This window comes from Podarcis pityusensis, assembly GCF_964106645.2.
Source record: "Podarcis pityusensis genome assembly, chromosome: 5".
Classification (NCBI taxonomy): domain Eukaryota; kingdom Metazoa; phylum Chordata; class Lepidosauria; order Squamata; family Lacertidae; genus Podarcis; species Podarcis pityusensis.
The window spans coordinates 81,480-105,679 of record NC_138032.1 but is presented as its reverse complement, the minus strand read 5'-3'; the positions used below and the strand labels follow the sequence as shown (position 1 = coordinate 105,679).

Sequence of the window (24,200 nt, the reverse complement as noted above, 5' to 3'; positions counted from 1 at the left end):
AATATTTTGGGTGGTAACCTGAAGAAGGACGTAAGATCAGTCGTATGATGGTGGAAGCGTTTCAACACTATGCTATGCTCATCTGAGGCAGAGCCTATGTTGGAATGGGGCCCGAGGATTTCTTTTTGAAAGAATTCCTGATACCTTTGAGCCTGGGTCTCCGACCATTTGATTCCTCTTACTTGGAGAGATTCGTTGGTTACCATCTGGGTCGCATGTCTATGGGCCTCCGACTGCCAGTTCAGGGAAAGCTTGGCTACCAGAGGAAGATGATCACTAGATTGTACATTCTCAATCTTAAAGGTGGAAATACACTTAAGTAGATCACTGGAGACCAACAGGTAATCGAGGACGCTGTTTGATTTGACGCTCAGGTGAGTGAAATCCCCTGGAATATCAGGGAGGCATGTGCCGTTTAGGGGGACCAGATTTAAACGGATGGCCATTTGATAGAGGAGTACTCCAGCCTCATTTGCTTGTTGGTCTTTAGAAGTTCTCCTCATGATATGTTCCAGATCATAATTATCAAGGTTTGGGGTAACCCACCATTTAGCTTTGGTCAGCGAGTCCCAATTTGCTGCTGTGCGGGCGTTAAAATCGCCACCTATTATGGCCGGGGTGTTTGGAAACTTAACATAGCATGAGAGCAAATGCTCTTCTAGCGAGCCCCATTTAGAGCCCAGTTCAGAGGAAGAACCCCCAGGTGGCAAGTAAACATTTGTAACTAGAAGTGAGATCTTTTCCCCCTCAATCAGCCCGGTAAGGGCGTAAGGAGGCAAGGCCTGTACTAGAGTAAATTTAGAATGTAGGTTGAGGGAGATGCCTATTATTAGGCCCCCTTTGGGGCGGCCTCCTTTCTGAGAGGGGCAGGCAGGGAGTTCTAGAAGCTCAAAGCCATTTAGGGCAATTTTCTCTACTTCCCACGATTCTTGGAACAAGATAATATGAAACAGGTTAATATACTCCAAGAATTCTGGGTCAAGTTTTTTTCCCCTCCAGCCCGCAATGTTCCAGCTGAGGACTGATAGGGGGGAGTTCCTGTTGTGACCAATTCGCTGTCATTTCGGGGAGAAATGTGAGTCCTTTGGAGGCAAGGCAGACCCCACAAAAAAGTCAGTTATTTTACTTTGCATGGCAGGCACCTGCTGAAGGTACCTAGTCTTAAAGTTGGTAGTGAGGTATTCTGGCTGGGGCGACAAAACGGGTCTCCCGCTGGCTAACCCAAGGGCGGACACTTCAGTGGGAAACTCCACTGGATTTGCTGAGACTGCCCCACCGCGAGGTCCAAAGGTCGCCGATGAAACCATTTGGTTTATATGTCCGGCCGGGTCTTCAATCAAATCCGGGCCATTTTTTGATGTAGGTGGAGCACTCCCCTGACCTGGTACTGGCGAAGGTACGGGGGATGCTCGGCGTACTGGTACCGTTTGTATGTCGGGTCTATGCCGCTCAGGGGAGTATGAAGACTCCAGTTCCGGCATTGATGGATTAGATGGTAAGGAATTGTTTTGGTGGAAGGAACTCTGAGTTACACTCCTCAGCGGGGGACTCTTGGAGGGCGAGTCAAAATTTATCAAGAGTTGGGATGAGAGGCCAACTTGTGAGGCAAGACCTGGGTCTGCCAAGCGTCGGTGGGTTTTGCCCACAAGAGGGGGAGGCATGGGTTTAGGAGCTGGACTAAGGTAAGGAAGACTTCCTGCTTCCTTAAAACACGACTCCGAAAAGCTGGCAGGGATATCCTGAAAAGTGGGCAGGACTTTTCCGTTCTTCTGGACATGTATGAGCTGATGATTTAGTACTTCTAGTCTATCAATTATTTCTTGTTGTTCTCTCGGTGGAAGGTCGCCAAAGGTGGCTAAAAGCTCTCTTTCCTCCGGCGGGGTCAGAGAATTACTTGCGCCAGTGGGTTTCTTTAAAGCTCGTGGGGGCGTAGGGTAAGTCCAGTTTCGGTACGGGTGGATATCCTCCGAGAGAGGAGGCTCGATGTCCCGAGGTACTCCTGACCTCTCCGACAGAGTCTGCTCCGTGCCGTGGCCGGCAAGTAGAAGGGGGTGGGTCATGCTATCCATAAAAACTCTTGTTGGGATGATATCATACCTAGCCAAGAGTGATTTCTGCCTGATGATAGCTGAAGGGATCCTTGGAGAGTAAAACGCAAGCATCACTTTCTGTTGCCTGAGGTGTTGGTTCAAAGGTAATACTGCAATAAGATCGCATTGTGAGATTTCTATGTTTAGGAGATTGCTTAGATGCTTTTTAACTCCACTCAGAGTAAGCCACCTTGGTGACCCTGCCCCGATGTTTAGGCAGATTTTCTTAGGTTGCAGGGACAACGCTTGATGTTTCAGTGCAGGATTTGGTTTATATTTAGGGATCACACTTCTTTTTTTGGTTGGAGGTAAGGACCTCTGGCACTTCAAGTCCCCCGTATCTACAGTTGGTTTAAACTCTGACCAGAGGTTATCAATTTTCTGTTCGAGGTTACATAGCTGGGAGGATAGCACATCAATCTTCTTGAATATGCAATTAAGGGTTCTGACCACAAGATGGAGATGTTCCTGTTGTTCTTGTCTTGCGCAGTCCTCAGCTCCAGCGTCCTGCACCACCCTCAATGGGACACTCCCTCTTCCTCCAAGCTTGCCGTCCGTGGTTTTAGTCTGAGGTAAAAATAATTCCTCTGGTGTTGACGTCGTTTCTGGAGACGTTAGAGGGTAGAAACGGTTCTGAGTTTTCACCCCATAGTAGTGTTCAGTGGGGTCACTCCGTTTGCCAGACACGGGGGGGTCGGTTTTTAATTGTTTGGCTCTTGGGGAGGACAGAGCCTCGTCACAATCCCTTAGGCGTTTGCCTTGGCCCATCATTATGAGTCTTTTAAAATAGCAGTGCTTAAAAGGTAATAAAAGGTGGTAGAAATAGAAATACAGCTGGCTGTAAGCTGGCGGAAAACCAGTAAGTCAAAGGCTGCTTCCAAGGCTGCCGGAGAATACAATTATCTGCTCATTAAAGCTGATTTACGATGCAGGCTTTACAATTATCAGCAATGTGAACTCCTGGCATGGGTTCCAGCACTCTGATACAATCTTCAGCAAGAACTTGAAAGGCTGGGTGCCACAACACAGATTTTAGGGAGGATTCGAAATGAACTCCGGCAAATGCGTCTTACCTCGTCGCCATCTTCGACCGGAAGCCAGGATGAGAATGGAAATCGCGCACCAGCGGGAAAGTGCGCCTCAGGTACCACTGTTGTGTTTTCTAGGCTGTAATTGTTTTTACTGATGATTTGTTAGGATGAAAGAGCTGCTCAATGCCCCAATGCTGGGTCTGAATACAAAACACTCTGAAAACCTGGGGAACCTACAGCCCAGACCTCCTACAAACCCAAAGGAGCAGCAATCTTATCTCTCTCTTTTTAAAAAAATAATATTTATTAAAATTTCACAAGAAAAAAAAAACCACATTAATGAAGAAAAAATTAACAATAAAAAGAAAAAATACAAAGTAAAAAAGGAAAAAACAATTAAAAACAATTTCATCTTTTCCTCACTTCTTTTACATTTACTTGTTTCTCGGACCTCCTCTTACCTCCCTCTTTTGTATTCTAATTAAATATGTTAGTCCAACAGTTCCTTTCCCTCCTTTTTAATCCTAATCTTTAATCTTGATATGATATAGCTTTAAATTTTAGATTTTACATATTAAAACCAATTTTTCCATATTCTTTTAGCCTGTACAGCTAGAAACCCCTTAACTTCAATCCAACATCATTCTAACATTCATTAATTTTACAGTATTTCTGTAAATAGTCTTTGAATTTCTTCCAATCTTCTTCCACCGACTCTTCTCCCTGGTCACGGATTCTGCCAGTCATTTCCGCCAATTCCATGTATTCCATCATTTTCATCTGCCATTCCTCCAGTGTGGGTAGATCTTGTGTCTTCCAATACTTTGCAATGAGTATTCTTGCTGCTGTTGTAGCATACATAAAGAAAGTTCTGTCCTTTTTTAACACTGATTGGCCGACTATGCCCAGGAGAAAGGCCTCTGGTTTCTTCAAGAAGGTATATTTAAATACCTTTTTTAGTTCATTAAAAATCATCTCCCAGAAAGCCTTAATCTTTGGGCACGTCCACCAAAGGTGAAAAAATGTACCTTCAGTTTCTTTACATTTCCAGCATTTATTATCAGGCAAATGGTAGATTTTTGCAAGCTTGACTGGGGTTATGTGCCACCTGTATATCATTTTCATAATATTCTCTCTTAAGGCATTACATGCCGTAAATTTCATACCTGTGGTCCACAACTGTTCCCAGTCAGCAAACATAATATTATGTCCAATGTCTTGTGCCCATTTAATCATAGCAGATTTCACCATTTCATCCTGAGTGTTCCATTTCAACAGCAAGTTATACATCTTTGACAAAGTTTTAGTTTTGGGTTCTAACAATTCAGTTTCTAATTTTGATTTTTCCACCTGGAAGCCGATTTTCTTATCCAAATTCTATGCCTCCATTATCTGATAATAATGAAGCCAGTCTCGCACTTTCATAGAATCATAGAATCATAGAATCATAGAATCATAGAATCCTAGAATCCTAGAATCCTAGAATCCTAGAGTTGGAAGAGACCACAAGGGCCATCGAGTCCAACCCCCTGCCAAGCAGGAAACACCATCAGAGCACTCCTGACATATGGTTGTCAAGCCTCTGCTTAAAGACCTCCAAAGAAGGAGACTCCACCACACTCCTTGGCAGCAAATTCCACTGTCGAACAGCTCTTACTGTCAGGAAGTTCTTCCTAATGTTGAGGTGGAATCTTCTTTCTTGTAGTTTGGATCCATTGCTCCGTGTCCGCTTCTCTGGAGCAGCAGAAAACAACCTTTCTCCCTCCTCTATGTGACATCCTTTTATATATTGGAACATGGCTATCATATCACCCCTTAACCTCCTCTTCTCCAGGCTAAACATGCCCAGCTCCCTTAGCCGTTCCTCATAAGGCATCGTTTCCAGGCCTTTGACCATTTTGGTTGCCCTCCTCTGGACACGTTCCAGTTTGTCAGTGTCCTTCTTGAACTGTGGTGCCCAGAACTGGACACAGTACTCCAGGTGAGGTCTGACCAGAGCAGAATACAGTGGCACTATTACTTCCCTTGATCTAGATGCTATACTCCTATTGATGCAGCCCAGAATTGCATTGGCTTTTTTAGCTGCCGCGTCACACTGTTGGCTCATGTCAAGTTTGTGGTCAACCAAGACTCCTAGATCCTTTTCACATGTACTGCTCTCAAGCCAGGTGTCCCCCATCTTGTATTTGTGCCTCTCATTTTTTTTGCCCAAGTGCAATACTTTACATTTCTCCCTGTTAAAGTTCATCTTGTTTGTTTTGGCCTAGTTCTCTAATCTGTCAAGGTCGTTTTGAAGTGTGATCCTGTCCTCTGGGGTGTTAGCCACCCCTCCCAGTTTGGTGTCATCTGCAAATTTGATCAGGATGCCCTTGAGTCCATCATCCAAGTCGTTGATAAAGATGTTGAATAAGACCGGGCCCAAGACAGAACCCTGTGGCACCCCACTAGTCACTCTTCTCCAGGATGAAGAGGAACCATTGATGAGCACTCTTTGGGTTCGGTCAGTCAGCCAGTTACAAATCCACTGAGTGGTAGTATAGTCAAGACCGCATTTTACCAGCTTCTTTACAAGAATATCATGGGGCACCTTGTCAAATGCCTTGCTGAAATCAAGGTAGGCTACATCCACTGCGTTCCCTTCATCTACCAGGCTTGTAATTCTGTCAAAAAACGAGATCAGGTTAGTCTGACATGACTTATTTTTCAGAAATCCATGCTGACTATTGGAGATCACAGCATTCCTTTCTAGGTGCTCACAGACTGTTTGCTTAATGATCTGCTCCAGAATCTTCCCTGGTATTGATGTCAGACTGACTGGGCGGTAATTATTTGGGTCCTCTCTTTCCCCCTTTTTGAAAATAGGGACAACATTTGCCCTCCTCCAGTCTGCCGGGACTTCGCCTGTTCTCCAGGAATTCTCAAAGATGACTGCCAGTGGTTCTGAGATCACATCTGCCAGTTCTTTTAATACTATTGGATGCAGTTCATCTGGCCCTGGAGACTTGAATACATCTAGACTAGCCAAGTATTCTTGTACTATCTTGTACACTTTGTTTTTTAATTTTTCAAAACTCTGCAATTTCAATCTGTCTCCATCTTGTTCCAAAATTTCCCAATATTTCGGCCAGTTGACCTCCATATTGAGCTTTTTCAAGGCTTTCGCTTCCATCGGTGACAGCCACCTTGGAGTTTTATTTTCCAATAAATCCTTGTATCTTATCCAAACATTAAACAGTGCTTTCCTGACAATATGGTTTTTAAATGCTTTATGTGCTTTGACCTTGTCATACCACAGATATGCATGCCATCCAAATACATTGTTAAAACCTTCTAAATCCAAAATGTCAGTGTTTTCAAGAAGCAGCCATTCTTTCAACCAGCAGAAAGCTTCATAGTAAAGTTTAAGGTCTGGCAGGGCAAATCCACCTCTTTCCTTTGCATCTGTTAGTATTTTAAATTTTATTCTGGGCTTCTTGCCCTGCCAGACAAATCTAGAAATATCTCTCTGCCACCTCTTGAAACAGTCCATTTTGTCCACAATTTGCAATGTTTGAAACAAAAACAACATTCTAGGCAATACATTCATTTTTATCGCAGCAATACGGCCTAGCAGTGAAAGCTTCAAATTTGACCAAATTTCTAAATCTTTTTTCACTTCAGCCCAGCATTTTTCATAATTGTCTTTATATAAATTCCCATTTTTTGCTGTCAAGTTAATCCCCAAATATTTAACTTTCTTAACCACTGTTAAACCTGTCTCATTCTGAAACCTCTCTCTCTCTATTGGTGTTAAATTTTTCTCTAAAACCTTGGTTTTTAACATATTCAGTTTAAATCCTGCGACTTGACCAAATTCTTGAATCAATTCTAAAACCCTTTTGGTACTAGATTCTGGCTCCTGTAACGTCAATACTAAGTCATCTGCAAATGCTCTCAATTTATATTGTTTGGCTCCGACCTGTATACCTTTAACCAACTGATCCCTTCTAATCATGTTCAGCAGAACCTCCAGGACCGAAATAAAAAGCAATGGGGAAATTGGGCAACCTTGTCGTGTTCCTTTTTCTATCTTAAATTCTTCCGTCACCACATTATTTACAATTAATTTAGCTTTTTGTTCTGGAGCAGCAATCTTATCTCCTTCAGAAATGTTACTAAAGATAGCCTAACTGCATGGACAGGAGTCAATGTGAAAGCTGTGCAAACATTCTTTCTTCTCTTCTCTCCATTCTGGGAGATTAGACGACTTCCAGGTGCACACAGGACTCCGCATTCTCAGTGAGGCCAGTTTGAGAGAAGAGAACATGCTGTGGCTGGGTTGCAGTTTACTGCTGGCGGCTCTTGCAGGTACAATCCCCCCCCCCCCAATCTGGACAGTTTATCTGCCCAAGAATAGTCATGAAATGTTGGGTGAGGATGAACAAAACTGCAGTACAGAAGCTGGAATGCAAATCCACGGCCATCAATCCAGAAGAGGGCTAAGATTTCAGTGTGCAAGTAGAGGTGTCCTGGCAACCGAGGAGGGGAAGGAGAACCAGGCAGTTAAGCCAGGAAACAGAAATGCAGGAGGGCTATCACCATTGTCAGTCATACTCAGATTTAACCCACTGATATTAATGGGCATGCCTACCTTAAGTCCACTGATTTCAGTGGGACTACTCTGAGTATTACTTAGTTGGATACAACCCAAAAACCCACTCTCTACACTGACCATTCAGACTATTCACCCAGTCCCGCTTTATTAAAAAATCTCAGTGGTGTTAGACTTACCATAGCAGCATTTGGTCAGTCTGTGCTGTCCATCACTGAATTTGTTCTGTAACGGTGTGTGAAACTGACATATCCCTGCAGATGAAGGTGATGGACTATATGGAATTGGCAGAACTGACTGGCAGAATCCGAGACCAGGGGGAAGAGTCGGTGGAAGAAGATTGGAAAGACTATTTACAGAAATATTGTAAAATTAATGAATGATAGAATGATGTTGGATAGTAATTAAGCGGTTTCTAGCTGTAATGCTTTAAGAGAATATGAAAAAAAGGGTTATAAATGAGTTAAAATCTAATGGTAAGGATTTGCTGAACCAATAAATTGAAGTGGAATACAAAAAAGGGAGGTACGAGGAGGTCCGGGAAACAAGCTAAAGGAAAATAAGTAACTGAAAATATGTGTGTTTTTAACTGTTTTTATTTTGTATTTTTCTCTTTTCTTTTTCATTTTTACTGTAATATATCAAAAAACCTTAATAAATATCTTGTATATATAAAAAAAGAAACTGACATATCCCTAAGCAACTTGGTCCCAAAGTACCATGAGACCCCAAAGTACTTACTTTCCAATTTGACCACCAAGATCTGTTGATGGGGCACTTCTGTTGGTCTCCTCCCCCCAATGAACCCTGAGGTTTAGCTGGACGTCATTAGGGATTGAGCCTTTGGTGTGGCAGCCACTGCCCTGTGGAACTCTCTGCCACCAAGAGCCATCCCTCCCTTCAGACATCTTTTGAAAATTTTAATGTTTAGAGAAGCCTTTGTAACATGAATCTTCTTTCATAGTATTGTAGAGTTGGAAGGGACCCCTAGGGTCATCTAGTTCAATCCCCTGCCATGCAGGAATCTCAACTCTGTTAACTAATTAGTATTTATTGGCATTTTCATGCTGATTTTATTCTCATATATAATAATACACATATACAGTACATATACCGTATTTTTCGCTCTATAAGACGCACCAGACCACAAGACGCACCTAGTTTTTGGAGGAGGAAAACAAGAAAAAAATTATTCTGAATCTCAGAAGCCAGAACAGCAAGAGGGATCGCTGCGCATTGAAAGCAGCAATCCCTCTTGCTGTTCTGGCTTCTGGGATAGCTGCGCAGCCTGCATTCGCTCTATAAGACGCACACACATTTCCCCTTACTTTTTAGGAGGGAAAAAGTGAGTCTTATAGAGCAAAAAATACGGTATATGGTTGTAAGAAAATTAATTAACAGCTCATATCAGAATAATCAAAAGCAGTCAATTATTTGGGCTGATTGTACAAAGAGGAAATGTCACTATTACATGGGGCAAACCAGCAGTGTACTATATAGTTACTTGTTATAGTTACTGTTTTGGAATAGTCTACAATAATACATTATGATCTTTCCTGTGGTTTAAAACTGTGGCTTTTATTCTAGCAGTATGAGTGATGGTATGTAGAACTCTGGCAGAAATTAATCAGGAACAGTTGCCAGCCACACTTGCAATATGAGACCAATAATTCAAAGGATTCCTATGCAGGGAGATGGAGGTGGAAAGCAGGATATGGTGGCAAAAAGTTGAGCCTTTGTTTACTAGCAGGAAGAGATTGCATGTAGCGCCCTCATCTAGCTACCGTAGTCTGGCTGACAGATGTCATGGGATAGGCTGGATACCATTTCCTGAGTTCATGAGGCCACATTGCATTTTAGCATGTTCCTAACCATTGAAGAAGTCTTGATTTTTTCCTCTACCAATTATATATTGAGCTGTTGCAGCTGCTGAGAAGTTGGTTGGTAGTGCCAAGTGCCAACAAGATTCTGTGCCATGGGAAGTCTCCCTCCAGTCAGTGCACCATGTTTGCAGTGGGGCCCTCATCAGCCAAGAATGGGTGTTGTCCTCAGCTCAGTGCAGCAGGAGGTGGGTATAAGCCTGCTTCACACCCTTTGCACACAATCTGTCTCCCACAGGGAATAAAGTCCATTCTCTGCTGTTGGCTGCTCTGTTCTCATTTGAAATAGGAGGGCAACTTGTGCATTTGCCTGCCTGCCTACAAGAATCCTTGAGGGTGAGCAAGGAATCTTTCAACCCAGGCTGAGGCAGAAAAACTCTAGGGAGAACACTATTGACCCACCTGCTCTTCTTCCAGCAGCCCAGACCACATGGAGGTCTGGCTTGGCCTACAAGTCCCTGAGACTCTTCCTAAGGAGAAGCAACAGGTCATTGCTGCTGCCAAGCTGGTCCCTCATAAGCAGTTCAACAACTACACACTGGACTATGACATCATGCTCATCAAGCTTGCACAACCAGCTGTCCTGGGTGAGCTAGTGCAGCCCATCAGTTTGCCCAGCCAATGTGCCATAGCTGGGACCCAGTGCCTGGCTTCAGAATGGATCAGCAGCAACTGTGAGTACAGAGAGGGTGGTGCTGAGAGACTAACCAGGACCAGCAACAACTGTGACAGACTGGAGCAGGGGGCTGCTGGAAGATGCCCCTCTTTGTGGCCGTGGGGGATTATGGTGGGGACATGCAAGGGGGCACTGAAGTTCCTTAGTGATGCATGGGATAAATGACACCATGCAAAAAAGGGAAGGGTAGATGAACGGCAAATGGTGGGAGGGAGGCACCAACAATTCATTGTACTATGATAGATTCATGGCACGTGGCAGTGCCCCCTTGAAGCAGAAAGAGCTCAAGGAGAGAGGGGTGAGGCCTGAGCATAAGAGTCTCCCTCCTGCCTTGCCCCAGGCAGCTGCTCAGGATCAACATATTTTGGGCTTACAGCTGATGGAACAGACAACCTTCTGCAGTGCTCCTACCTTCCAGTCACATCTGATGCCACTTGCAACAATGTCTACCCAGGACGGTTCACTGACAGGATGCTTTGTGCTGGACAGCTGGACAGCAGCCAAGATGCCTGCAAGGTGAGGCTCTTCTCTTTTTACTGGCAAGTCCAGTGATTGGGGTGGGGTGGGGGGGTGGGGAGCAAACAAGCAGAGGCATACCTTGACTCCCTTGTGATCTTGGCCAGAAGCTGTATCAGTACATCTGAAGCTGGGAGAGACCATGGACCAGAAACTCCAAAAGTTTCCTTTTTGTCACCTTTCATGCTCTGCCTGTGATTTTCTCCATGACCATCAGGACTGCTCTTCTTCCTCTCTCCCTCCCTCTCTTCCTGCAACTCTCACCTGCTGTCTCTATCTTTCTTCTATCCAAGCGCCACTTGGTGCTCCACTCACAGTTCCAATAGCACCACTGGCCAACCTGGGAGATGGTCCTGCAGGGCTGATGAGATGGGTGCCTGGAGGAGCCTACATGCCTTGCCTGGCCTCCCAGATGGGCATGTGTGCTCCTAGCCACTCCAAGCCATGGGTGAGAGGTGTGGTTTTGGTGGCCCCCAGAGCCTGCACTTTTTGGTGGGAGGTAAGGTTGTATAGGTGTCCCTGACTTTGAGTTCGGTAACATGGTCTAATTATGAGCATCCACACACACCATATAGATTAATGCTTCCCTTCAGACTAGAGCTGTCTCCAACCAAATCACTCACAAGCACAAGCACGCTCCATAGGCAGGCTAGTAGCTACTGGCCGAACATTAACCAGAACTAAACAACAAAGCATAATATATTTGAAAAGTACAATAAAAAGCCATGTGCCAAATCCTCCCCATATCAAAGTTAAATAGCATTTATGTCATTCCCACATTCTTGAGAGGGCCAGAGGGGCTGTAAGCGCAAGCGCACCCCCCCCCCAACAGGAAGGGAAATTCTCCAGCTGCAAGAGCCAACCTCTTGGGACCACTCAGGAGGTACTTGTGGCTGGGGAAAGCCTCACACAGCTCCCTCTCTCCTGCTGCAGGCAGTGCTCCAGGGCCTGAGAGTTCAAATAACGACAATGAGAAATTGCCATGATTTGATCCTGTCCCCTGGAGAGTCCCAAAGCTGTTGTCTATGTCTTAGGGAGATGTGGGCAGCCCCCTGGTGTGCGAAGAAGCCCTCCAAGGACTGCTGTCCTGGAAGAAAAGCTGCAGTGAAGAGAACCGGCTGGGGCTGTACACCAAGGTCTGCATCTTTGAAGACTGGATCCACTACACAATTGCCAACAACTGAAGAGCAATAAAGCCAGATTGAGCTCTGACCTGGTATCTCGCTGCTCTGAGAAAGACCCTGTGATCTGGCACCACCAGCAATGCAATGACGATACAGGCCTGGCTACTGTGGAAGAGAAGGCTTCTAGGAAGTCGACCCCCCAGTCTGCCCACCACCAGAGGGGTCATGGCTGAAGCAAGGGAGCAGAATCGAATGATTTGCTCCCTCACTCCTCAGCTTCCGGCACACCTCCTGGAATGGCTTGATTTCACATTGTGGTAGATGTTGGTTAGGTTTTACCATGTAGGTGAGGGAATATGTTAACTATATTTTATCCTCCACAAACCCGGCCAACAGACAAAACATCAGCTTATCGCTTGTGTTTAGAAGCACAGTGCCGAGCATCTTAAACAGTAAAAACAAAAGCCTTTAGGCTGATCTCCCCCTTCTGTTACCCTGTTTATTATAGAAACAGGCCACCGACTGAAAAGTATGGTTAAAACATATAGTTTACTCACAGTCAAGCACCTGTCCTTAGCAACAACAGCAGTAAAAATAAATGCAGGTAAAATACTTGTATTTACAGTGAAAGCAGCCTCAGGCATGAGCCTGATGCTGGAGCAAGCAGATACAAGTCTTCTCCCATCGGCTGGTTGGAGAGAGAGAGAGAGAGAGAGAAAGAAAGAAAGAAAGAGAGAGAAGGAACAGAAAATACTTTTTTTCTTCTTCCCTACCAAGAGAGGAGGGGAAATGAAATAACACAGAGCCTTCTGTACCAATTGCATTGATCTGAGTCCACCTAACAGCAATACTGCTCTGTGATTTTAATCCCCACACTTGCTTACTAGTAAGAATATGCATTTTTAGATTTGATTTCTAAACTCTCACAATATTTACTCCATGGAGCAGTTTCGTTAGCATCCCAGCCTTCCACGGCCTTCCATGGCCTAACACAGTCAAAGCTCCATGAAAGAACCTACCACACCAGCACCCACCTAGAGCTGGCTCTGAAGTCTGCTTGTTTGTGAAGTGAGGCACTTGGGGTGCTCAGAGGCCCGACCCCTCCAACGGATGTAAGTTGCAGAGCTGCTGATTTCCATACCCCCTAAGGTACCCATTTCACACACCCCTCTGCGACTTCACTGTTTCTGCCAAGAAAGTGCCTGGTAGGTTGAGGCACAACCTCTTCAGTTCTTTGCTCTTCATCCAAACTGGCTATCAGTTGTACTTAAGGAAGCCATCCAACAGTCCCTTGCCTGAGCTAAGCCAAGCCCCCTTGCCCACCTCACCAGCTTCTTACAGACATCTCAGTTCTGTTTTCCCATCATTGCCAACCACAGAGATGCCAACTGAGAGTGCCCACAAATGGCAAGTTTAGTTGAGTGTGCTCATACGCTATGTCACTGCACTGAATGGTGCCCAAAGCAGCCTGAAACAAACACCAACTGATTATCAAAACACAGCATCCTTGGAGGTGGCTACTGCTGCTGAAAGCTCTTAACTCTGTCCCTTGATAAAAACAGGGTTATGACAGGAGGGATGCATTCCATTGTCTCTGCAGGCAAGGGCAGAGGAAGGGGGTGCGGTGGGTGGGTGCCACCCTGGGCGTCACCACTGAGGAGGGTGACAAAATGCTGGGCGGCACTCACCACGGGGCCTGCAGCATGCCTAAGTCACCAGTGGTCAGGACCTCATTAGCAGGACCAGTGGTCAGGGATGATGGGCCTTGTATTCCCACAACATTGGGTGACCCAAGGTGGAGAAAGGCTACTCTGCACTGACTGGCAACCACTCTCTATCTCACACGAAGAGAGATACCTGGGTGCATTGGGTTCGCTGATGTGTTTGGTGCAGAAGTTTCCCCTACACAGGTCGCTCTCTCTGTGGTCTTTGTGGTCTTTAAGAACAGGCGAAAAAGTCCACTGCCAGTCCTTTGGCAAACACACAGGGCAGAAGTGAAACCAAGTGAATCATCTGAAGCAAACTTAACAATAATACAAGGCTATGGCTATATGCACACTAACTTGAAATGAATTTTGTTGAGATCAATGTGACATTTAGGAACCTGGGTGAAACTATCCTGAAACGGGCAAGTCAGCGTAGAGGTCTTTTTTTTGTGTGTCTTTTGTCTTTACATGGAATGGCTGCAGGTCTGTCCTTCACATTTTTCTGGAAGCAAGTCCCAAATTTATGGGTTCAGGGAAAGGCCCAAAGAAAAAATCTATGCCAATCTAGGCTATTTGCCACAGAAAGGCCTTCATTTGGCACCAACACCCAAGCTAAACACTCTGTCAGTTTGCCTCAGATTCTAGAGAATTGTAGGCTTCAGAGATCCCCAAGGGTCATCCAGCCCACCCCCTGCAATGCAGGAAGTACACTTTGATTGCAACTGACACTCGCTCACTGTTGCTCACGAGCACCAGAAGCAGGTGTTGTCCCCTTCCAACGAAAACCCAATCTGTTTTTGGAGATTTCCTGATCTGCACACACCTCCTCAGGTTGGGCAGGTGGCCATGTTTCCATTTCACTATTTCATGAAAAGTATGTGTTGCTTGATTGTAGAACAAAAAACCTCAAAGCAGTTTACAAAACCAGCAAAAGCACAGGCAAGCGCAGCACAACTGAATGGTGCGAGGCAGGTTATGCTGGGAGGAAATAACTGGCTGCGGAGATTCTCAAGCCCGGAAGGAAGCTAGGCTGATCATGCTGATAGAATCATAGAATCATAGAATCATAGAATCATAGAGCTGGAAGAGACCACAAGGGCCATCGAGTCCAACCCCCTGCCAAGCAGGAAACACCATCAGAGCACTCCTGATCATAACCAATTTTCTCCAGCACATACTTCACCCCTTCATAGTTCTCCTTCAGTGTACTCAAGTGAGCCAGGGGTTTTGATCCCCCAACTTTATGCTTTGCCACACCAATTTATGGAAGATTTCGAGGTTTTACGGCTTCAAACTGATCCCTTTTCGACATAATCACCCAGAACTATCAAACCTGAATACTTCTTGTCATTAAAATAATCATTTCCAATCAAAACAATTATTCGGCATGGCATTTTACCCCCACCAACTTCTTCTAAAATGCTCCACACAAGCGTACATGTGAATAAAAATGTAAAAAAATGACATGTGGCCATAACTCAAAAACTTGACCTGACTGAGCAAAAGCAATGTGATTTTTGGATTCAGCGCATCAGATTCGTCCTAAACCAGCTGAAAAAACGCAGACAACATATTTGTTGTTGACCAGTGTAATCAAGACCCTTGGAGGGCCATGGGTCGCTGCGGCACTACGCAGCATGGGCATCAAGCTCCGCCAACGCATGCCCCGCTGGGCCATCCAACAAAAGCGTACCTTGGGGTGGATGTTAAGGTTATGGCCACGATTTTGAGACTGTGCATAATCCACTGCCCAATGGACAATGCTGTGGCCTATAACCCAGATCTTCATGGGTTATACACCAAACCTAAGAGGAGGCGTGTAGTGGTGATAGGGGATTCCCTACTGAGGGGAACAGAAGCAGTGATCTGTGGGCCTGACAAGATGTCTCGGGAAGTGTGCTGTCTCCCCGGAGCTAAGATCCAAGATGTAACTGAACGACTGCAAGGAATCATAAAACCCACTGACAAATACCCCTTCCTCTTGGTTCATGTGGGAACCAATGACACTGCAAGCAATAGCCTCCAGAAGATCAAAAGAGACTACGAGGCTCTGGGCAGGAAATTGAAGCAATTAAATGCACAAATTGTCATCTCATCTGTCCTCCCAGTTGAACGACGTGGCCCAGGGAGAGAGGGGAAAATAGTGGAAGTGAACAGCTGGCTTCGCAAATGGTGTAAACAGGAACGGTTTGGATTCTTAGATCACGGACTGCAGTTTCTTGAAGATGGACTTCTGGCAAGCGATGGGCTGCACCTCACAACGGTTGGGAGAAATGTTTTTGCCAAAAATCTCAGAAACCTCATCAGGAGGGCTTTAAACTGACTAATGTGGGGGAGGGAGACAGTGCTCCTGAAGGTAGGAGTCTATCAATTGATGAAGATGATCATCCAAATGTAATAGACCAAATGGAGCAAACAGCACGCAGACCTAGTGGTGGGAGGAAAAAATCCTTAAATAAGAGACACGGGGGAATGATTAATGGACTTCAATGTCTGTACACTAATGCGCAAAGCATGGGAAATAAACAAGATGAGCTTGAGCTCTTGGTACAGCAAACTAAATATGACATAATAGGCATCACTGAAACCTGGTGGGATAAGTCCCACGATTGGAATGTAATAATGGGGGGATACAATCTATTTCAGAGAAACAGACCAGACAAGAAAGGATGAGGAGTGGCGTTATATGTCAGGGATGTGTATACCTGTGAAGAGATCCAAGATTTAGAACCTCAAAGCCAAAGTGAGAGCATTTGGGTCAAAATTAAGGGAGAGAAGAATAACAGTGACCTCATTGTGGGAGTTTAGTATAGATTCCCAAGCCAAACGGAGGACATAGATGATGCCTTCCTGGAACAGATGGCCAAGCATGCAAAAGGAAGGGAGATAGTAGTAATGGGGGACTTCAATTACCCGGATATTTGTTGGATGTCAAACTCAGCCAAGAGCATAAGGTCAAACAGATTCCTCACTGGCCTTGCAGACAACTTCATTGTCCAGAAAGTGGGAGAAGCAACAAGAGGAACAGCCATTTTAGATCTGATCCTAACCAATGTTGATGACCTGGTTAGTGGGGTAGAAGTGGAAGGATCATTAGGCGCGAGTGATCATGCTCTTCTGAAGTTTACTATACAGCGGAAAGGAGCAGCCAAGCATACTAGGACTCAATTTCTTGACTTTAAGAAAGCCGACTTCATAAAACTTAGGGAAGTGCTGGGTGAGATCCCATGGACAGTAATACTAAAAGGAAAGGAAGTTCATGATGGCTGGGAGTTTGTTAAGAGGGAGATAGTAAAAGCACAACTTCAGGCAATACCAATGAGACGGAAACATGGAAGGTGCCTAAAGAAGCCAGGGTGGCTATCTAAAGAACTTTTAACTGAGTTAAGATTTAAAAAGGATGTGTACAAAAAATGGAAAAGGGGGGAAACCACCAAAGAGGAATTCAAACAAATAGCCAGCACGTGTAGACACAAAGTCAGAAAAGCTAAAGCACAGAATGAACTCAGGCTTGCTAGAGAGGTTAAAAGCAACAAAAAAGGCTTTTATGGGTATGTTCGTAGCAAAAGGAAGAACAAAGAAACAGTGGGGTCACTCAGAGGAGAAGATGGTGAAATGCAAACAGGGGACACAGAAAGAGCTGAACTCCTCAATGCCTTCTTTGCCCCAGTCTTCTCCGATAAAGAAAACAATGCCCGACTTGAAGAATTTGGAGCAAATGATTCAGCAAAGGAAACACAGCCCAGAATAACTAAGGAGATAGTACAAGAATACTTGGCTAGTTTAGATGTATTCAAGTCTCCAGGGCCAGATGAACTGCATCCAAGAGTATTAAAAGAACTGGCAGATGTGATCTCAGAACCACTGGCAGTCATCTTTGAGAATTCCTGGAGAACAGGCGAAGTCCCGGCAGACTGGAGGAGGGCAAATGTTGTCCCTATTTTCAAAAAGGGGAAAAGAAAGGACCCAAATAATTACAGCCCAGTCAGTCTGACATCAATACCAGGGATGATTCTGGAGCAGATCATTAAGCAAACAGTCTGTGAGCACCTAGAAAGGAATGCTGTGATCACCAATAGTCAGCATGGATTTCTGAAAAATAAGTCATGTCAGACTAACCTGATCTTGTTTTTTGACAGAATTACAAGCCTGGTAGATGAAGGGAACGCAGTGGATGTAGCCTACCTTGATTTCAGCAAGGCATTTGACAAGGTGCCCCATGATATTCTTGTAAAGAAGCTGGTAAAATGCGGTCTTGACTATGCTACCACTCAGTGGATTTGTAACTGGCTGACTGACCGAACCCAAAGGGTGCTCATCAATGGTTCCTCTTCAAGAAGGACACTGACAAACTGGAACGTGTCCAGAGGAGGGCAACCAAAATGGTCAAAGGCCTGGAAACGATGCCTTATGAGGAACGGCTAAGGGAGCTGGGCATGTTTAGCCTGGAGAAGAGGAGGTTAAGGGGTGATATGATAGTCATGTTCAAATATATAAAAGGATGTCACATAGAGGAGGGAGAAAGGTTGTTTTCTGCTGCTCCAGAGAAGCGGACACGGAGCAATGGCTCCAAACTACCAGAAAGAAGATTCCACCTAAACATTAGGAAGAACTTCCTGACAGTAAGAGCTGTTCGACAGTGGAATTTGCTGCCAAGGAGTGTGGTGGAGTCTCCTTCTTTGGAGGTCTTTAAGCAGAGGCTTGACAACCATATGTCAGGAGTGCTCTGATGGTGTTTCCTGCTTGGCAGGGGGTTGGACTCGATGGCCCTTGTGGTCTCTTCCAACTCTATGATTCTATGATTCTATGGTGGGCAAACCTGTAAGACAATTAAATTGCAAGTGATAAGGAGGAGGAGCCGGGACGAATGTGACTTTTGTAGGCTGTTGAGCGCCAGCGGCCCAGTGTCTTGATGTGTGCAGGGTCCCAACCCTGTATTGCCACTGAAGTGGCAGCCCCGATACGGAACGAGTGCCCGGAATATTCCGGGGGACTAGCACCGCAAGCAGATAAGGCTTTGCGTAAGAACAGCAAAACAGGCTTGAGCCCAGGAGTCAGCCTCTTTTGGCCTTAGGCCCACCGTCCATTGTCCTCCCTGGCCGAGGGCAGGTCAAAGGCCAGCTCAAGCATGTGGGTGGCACCCGCCCAGGTGAGCCTCGCTCGGTGCCACAAACCCTGCCCACCTGTGGGGAAGGGAGGGCGGATATTGTCAAGGAGCAGCTCTCCCTTCCTTCAGAGATCTTTGGAAAGCTTTGTTGGTTTGCTTAAACAGGCATCATGATTTTAACCAATGAGTATTGCTTGATATTCATTGACATTTTCATGGATCTTTTGTTGATTCTCCCTTCTTCATTTTCCCACTTGCTATATTGCTACAAAGGGACGCGGGTGGCGCTGTGGGTTAAACCACAGAGCCTAGGACTTGCCGATCAGAAGGTCAGCTTCACCTGGAAACCCTGATTCCCCTCCTCTGCTTCCGTTCTACATTAAGAACACAAGAAGAGGCTGCTGGATCAGGCCCATGGCCCATGGAAGATGCCCTCAGAATACTGCTGCCCTACGATAGAGGGGATCTGGGTTTCCAGGTGAAGCTTGGCAGAACTGAATGGAGCATTTTCCAAAACCTTGCCCCAGCCTTTTGCCTTGAAGCCATGCTCAGCTCCATGCCCCTCTGTCTATGGAGCGCAACCTTCTTCCACTTCAATCAGGCCTTATATCTCATGATGGTTGCTTAAGAACAGAAGAAAAGGCTGTGCTGGGTCAAGCCAATGACCCATCTAGTCCAGCCTCCTGTTCTCATAGTGACCAACCGGATGGCCATGGGAAACCAGCACCCAAGCACATGAGCCCTCCCCGCTCCTGAGGTTTCCAGCAACTGCGATTCAGAAGCATGGAGGCAGAGCAAAGCATTTCGCATGCGCAGAGGTATTTGTCTGCTTGCGCATGTGAGGAAACGCTTGTATCGGGTGGTCCGCCAGAAACAAAAGGGTCTCCTTGTGCTCAAGTCAGGAGCAAACGCAAGGAGCAGGTGTGGCAACAAGAGAGCACTCAACAACCCCCCCCCCAAAAAAAACCCAGGGGTAGACTTTGGTGATATGGCGCCCTGAGCTAGGAAACAGCAGGGCTTGAGCTGACCTCTTTGAATTCCGAGGTGCCGGAAGAGAGCCCAGCTTCCATCTGCCGTAAGGCCTATTATGGGCTGGCATTGAAGTCACAGTGGCCTCTGCCAAAGCTGGATTCTTCGAAGTACATTTACAAGCCATTCTGAGGCTGCCTACCCAGAAGCTCAAAAGTGGTTACAACTTCTTCTTTTTTTACAATTATATTTTATTGTTTCAATATTTTAAAAATCATTTACAGTCAAAACACAGTTTTGACTTTTCTCTTAATTTTCGTCAACTTCCCACCCTGTTTTCCATGGAGTTGTTGTTTCTCTCCTGCTGCACCCCATCTTCTGTTTGTCAAATCATAACCCCAGTATTATAATCCAATTACTTATGTTGCTCATAGCTCAAATCCTCCTTACGAGTTCAGCGTACTATAATCCGAAAAAGGCCTATTTGTCCACAAAACTGCTAATTTTGCTAGTTCTGCATAGTCCATTATCTCACTTATCCCTTCTTTGGAACTTCTTTTTCCTTCCATTTCAGCGCATATAGAATCCTAGCTGCTGCTGTTACATATAGAAACATCTTTAACTAATTATATCGAATAGCAGGTCACCACAACCAAAAACTGCAGTATCTAGCTCACCATTGCAATGATAAACTCTAAAAATATAATTGAGACAAGACATTTTAAGGAAAATTCATCAGAAACTATTCACTTTGGTTGTTGTTAGTGGCTGTGGACATGCCATAACATTACAGCACATGACTCCTTCCCCCCGAGAATCATGGGAACTGTAGTTTACCTCTAAACACAGTGCTATAGGTCCCAGTGCAACACATGACTGGCTTATCCTAGAGATCACTGTGTGCAAAATTTGCGATGCCACTTGAGCCTAATATTCACCCTGCAATGCCAACCACCTTTGCCCAGGACAATGTACGACCCCCTGGACTCAGCTCTTCAAAAATTATTAGAATTTGGACTAAGAAACAGGAGCGTTCTGGAAAGAAGGATATTTTAAAAAGACCGGAAGATCAGAATTATGAAATTGGGGAAAAACTTAAAAAAATATTTTAAAAACTCTTCCAAAAATCCCTTTTAAAGAATCAAGTCTTTTTTTAAAAAAAAAAGTCCTAAAAAAGTATTTAAAAGAATCCTTTCCAAAAAATTAAAAAATTGTACAGTAGCCCCTTAGAGGTAGGTAGCTGATCTACCTAGCTGAATCTGGGGGGAAGCAAGAGAGAAGAACGCAGGAACAAGTGAAAGAAGCTTTCTCCCGACAGCCAGAACATGGAAAGGCCTCCCCAAAATTTTTAGTTTGGAATGCATAATTGGCTTTATTGTTTGTATTATGATGTGGCAAGATTTGATTTGATTTGTTATCATTAGAATGTTACTAATGGAGAATTAATTTTAAAAATATTCAATCCATTAAGAAGTTCTTAGTTCATCTTCAGTGAAGGTTTGCCGGATCATAAATCAGCAAATAGAATGTAAATAGAAAAAGAGATGAGCAAGAGGTCTCCTTTCCACTGACATCATCTGTCAGAGTTGCTTCCAGATCCTAGCTCACAGAGGATCACGCTAGCCAGCGATCATTAAATAAAAGTCTTTATTGAGTTACAGTTTCCATTCTCAAGCTGCTGCGTGCAACTCTACGTCTCATGGTTAGATCGGCGAAGCTCCATCTGAGTCTCCGCCCCTTGTACACCAACTTAATATCCTAGCCTTGCTCCACCTTTTCCGCCTGACTGTTCTTCTCTGGGTCCCTCTGCCCCCCGGGGTCTCTTCCTTCCGGGATTCCTCTGACGCTGACCCCCCTGACTCTTCTCCCTCCTTTCGGCGGGCTTTAGGACCTGGCTCCCTTTCCGGGCTGCCTACTGCGCCACTTTCCTGTGCATTTGAACTTGGCGCGCGCGCCCAACCTTCCACCTTCCGTCTGACCGTTTCTTCGCTCCCCGATGGAGGTGTGGCCACTCCTGACTCGTGCCCTCCCCCCTGTTGTGAGCTGCCAGCGCTTGATCCCTGGCGCCCTTCCTCTTCCCTGCTCTCTGGCGGTGACGCTGGTCCCGATTTCCAACTGCTCCCCTCTGAGTCCCCTCTGGCTCTATCTTCCTGGGGTGTCCCCCTAGGCTCCCCCCTTGCCCTGGCCACTGGTGCTCCTTTCTGTGAATCTTCTGATTCACTGGAAAGACTCGGAGATCTCGGGTCGTCGTCATCACTCATCTTTTCTTCTGCCTCCTCCCCCTCGCTCTCTGTTTCCTCCCTTGCCCTTGCCTCTGCTCCTGAACCCCTGACATCATCATTCCATCATGTTGTCATAGTGCTGTGACCTCATGTCTCCAGGGGCTTGGGGGCCCTTAGCAACGCTGGTACACAGCGACCTCCATAGAGAGTGAGTGTGTTTTCTTTTTCTCTCCAAAGTCAGTGTGGTATATTTAGTTTTAATTTGGCATTTGTGTTCCCTTTGAATAAGAATAAGAATAAGAATAAGAATAAGAATAAGAATAAGAATAAGAATAAGAATAAGAATGAGAATTTTTTATTTGTATCCTGCCCTCCCTGGCTGAGGCCGGGCTCAGAGCTGCTAACATCATAAAAAAAACCCAGGAAGGACCTTTTAGGCAGAATTTTGTTCCAAAGCCAGAACCATTCAGCTCTTTGAGGGGCTGGCCAGGGTAAAATGGAGAAATTGGAGACAGAGGCCTGTTCAGAGCTATTTGTGGTGGTGTCATTACAACCCATGGAATTCCTTACTAATTAAACGTCTCCCTGATTTCACAAGAGGAATAACCATGCTCTATATAGCTCATGTCTGGGAAAAGGTGGCATTTTCCCAAGGTCTTACCATGAGGGTGCAGTAAATGAGAACTGGCCCCTTACAGCTTGCTTGGTTCCCTCCCCTGTACGTTTTAGGCTCACGTTCCCTTTTTCTCTGGGATGCGGTACAGGCCGTGATTTGGGCTGACTTCCCAGAGAGCCTCTGTTGTAAATAAAAATTGCCCTTTTCCCTTATGGGGTATCCAAGAGCCCATATAGAGTCCTTACATAGGTTCCCTATTGGTAGGAGAAGATAACAGAGGCCAACAAGAGAATATTGAGAAGCAAGGCAGCTAGTAAGCTTGATCTTTATTGATCTGTTGCAACAGGGTGCTCCCCTCACCCGCAGGATAGACGAGGAACCCAGAACAATGGTGCGCAAGGCCTTATATGGACTCTTGAAATTGCCACCCTGTAGACCAAGACCACCCCCTGGAACATCATACATACATCACAGAAGGGGTGTAACCTAAGACCACCCCTCAGATACATCACATCTACATCACAGAAAAGGCGGTCTAAACAGAAATTTAATGTTGTTTTTCTCCTTGTTTATTTCCTGTTTGGCAGGTTACTTGATTGGATTACCTGGGGAGCCTGGCCAGTCTTTTGTAATGATAAATACTTAGTTCCTGGGCCAGGTCACAGGCTCACACCCTATTCATACACAGACATACCCTTAAGACAGGATTTGTGAAGGAAAAGACAATGGGGAGGCTTGCAGAGGTTTGACCTTGCAGAGAAAACATTTGCTCAGGTTAGGAATCAAAATGGCTTCAGGTCGGTCTTCCTGTGCTGATCTATGTACGTGCGCCTATCACACCATCACATGAGTGGTGTGAGTTTTTCAACCGCATTCTAAATGACATACAGCATTACCAAACCAATAAACAGAATATCCAGTCAATCTTCGGTACCTATAAAAGAACTTAAGGGATAGGACCAGAAGCATTAGCCTCATCCTTAGGATCAGAAGCTGAGGCTCCCACAGATGAGAGTTGTTGTTTTCAACACAACAAAGCCACTTCCGAACCTGGCGAGAAGTTGGGGTTGCGGGCTTCACGCCCACTCCATGTGCGCGGGGGCTGGTTCCAGCCCCCGTGAGACCGAGGGAATCCCGGCCGCGTCGTTGGGTGGCTGGGGGCCATAGCCTGCCCTATTTAGGGCCGGCGCGGCCGGGGCTCGCCCTCTTTTCGCCTCACCAGCCATCCCACTTTGGTTTGTATTAAGGTTGTTTTGTCTCTTGCTTACCTTTTCTTTAGGCTGTGTATCTCAATTCCTTCGGTGATCGATTTTCACTTGGATTTACCTGTGCATTGGTGTTGTGCCTCCCACTGGATTTCCTGCCTCAAGCCCGCCTGTGTTCCAGGCGGCCGCTTCGGCAGCCAGAGCCATTTAGCTCCGGAACAGCAGGGCTGAACCCGCGCCGGAAAACCCCATCAAACCGGGTGTTTCCTTCTCTCTGGGTGGCTTCTCTGCAGCGGAGCTTTGCGGAACGCGGTTTGCACGTTCAGTGCCAGCCCATCACTGTTTAGTCCTTTTACTCAGAAGCGCACAGCTCGCCCGACGGATCAGGTTTGGCTGGGGGTTCTTATTTCTAGCCGCATTCGCAGGGTGGTGGGGCACCTTTAACGTTTGTGGGGGGCTTGGTGGAG

At 45.6% G+C, this 24,200-nt stretch overlaps 2 protein-coding genes across 5 annotated transcripts in view; both read left to right on the top strand.

Moving 5' to 3' along the window:
• Positions 1-24,200, top strand: part of PIGZ (phosphatidylinositol glycan anchor biosynthesis class Z) — a 76,923-nt gene that overhangs the window by 39,956 nt on the left and 12,767 nt on the right. Inside the window, exons 3-7 of one of the 3 annotated variants that reach the window (XM_081007491.1) lie at positions 7,364-7,468; positions 9,630-9,780; positions 10,010-10,266; positions 10,609-10,784; positions 11,819-11,996. The exons of 1 other annotated variant lie outside the window; for it this stretch is intronic. In XM_081007491.1, the coding sequence (XP_080863617.1) occupies positions 7,364-7,468; positions 9,630-9,780; positions 10,010-10,266; positions 10,609-10,784; positions 11,819-11,968 (839 nt within the window). In that variant the 3' untranslated portion in view covers positions 11,969-11,996. Of the gene's footprint in view, positions 1-7,363; positions 7,469-7,972; positions 7,997-9,629; positions 9,781-10,009; positions 10,267-10,608; positions 10,785-11,818; positions 11,997-24,200 lie in introns of those variants that run through there. One more of the 3 variants, XM_081007488.1, reaches the window with a different exon arrangement.
• Positions 22,032-24,200, top strand: part of LOC308478117 (maestro heat-like repeat family member 5) — an 80,651-nt gene continuing 78,482 nt past the window's right edge. The window contains exons 1-2 of one of the 2 annotated variants that reach the window (XM_081007433.1): positions 22,053-22,120; positions 23,808-24,120. Coding sequence is in view for 1 of the 2 variants with exons in the window: in XM_081007432.1 (XP_080863558.1) it covers positions 22,062-22,120 (59 nt within the window). In the remaining variant the exon portion in view is untranslated. Of the gene's footprint in view, positions 22,121-23,807; positions 24,121-24,200 lie in introns of both variants that reach the window. The other variant, XM_081007432.1, reaches the window with a different exon arrangement.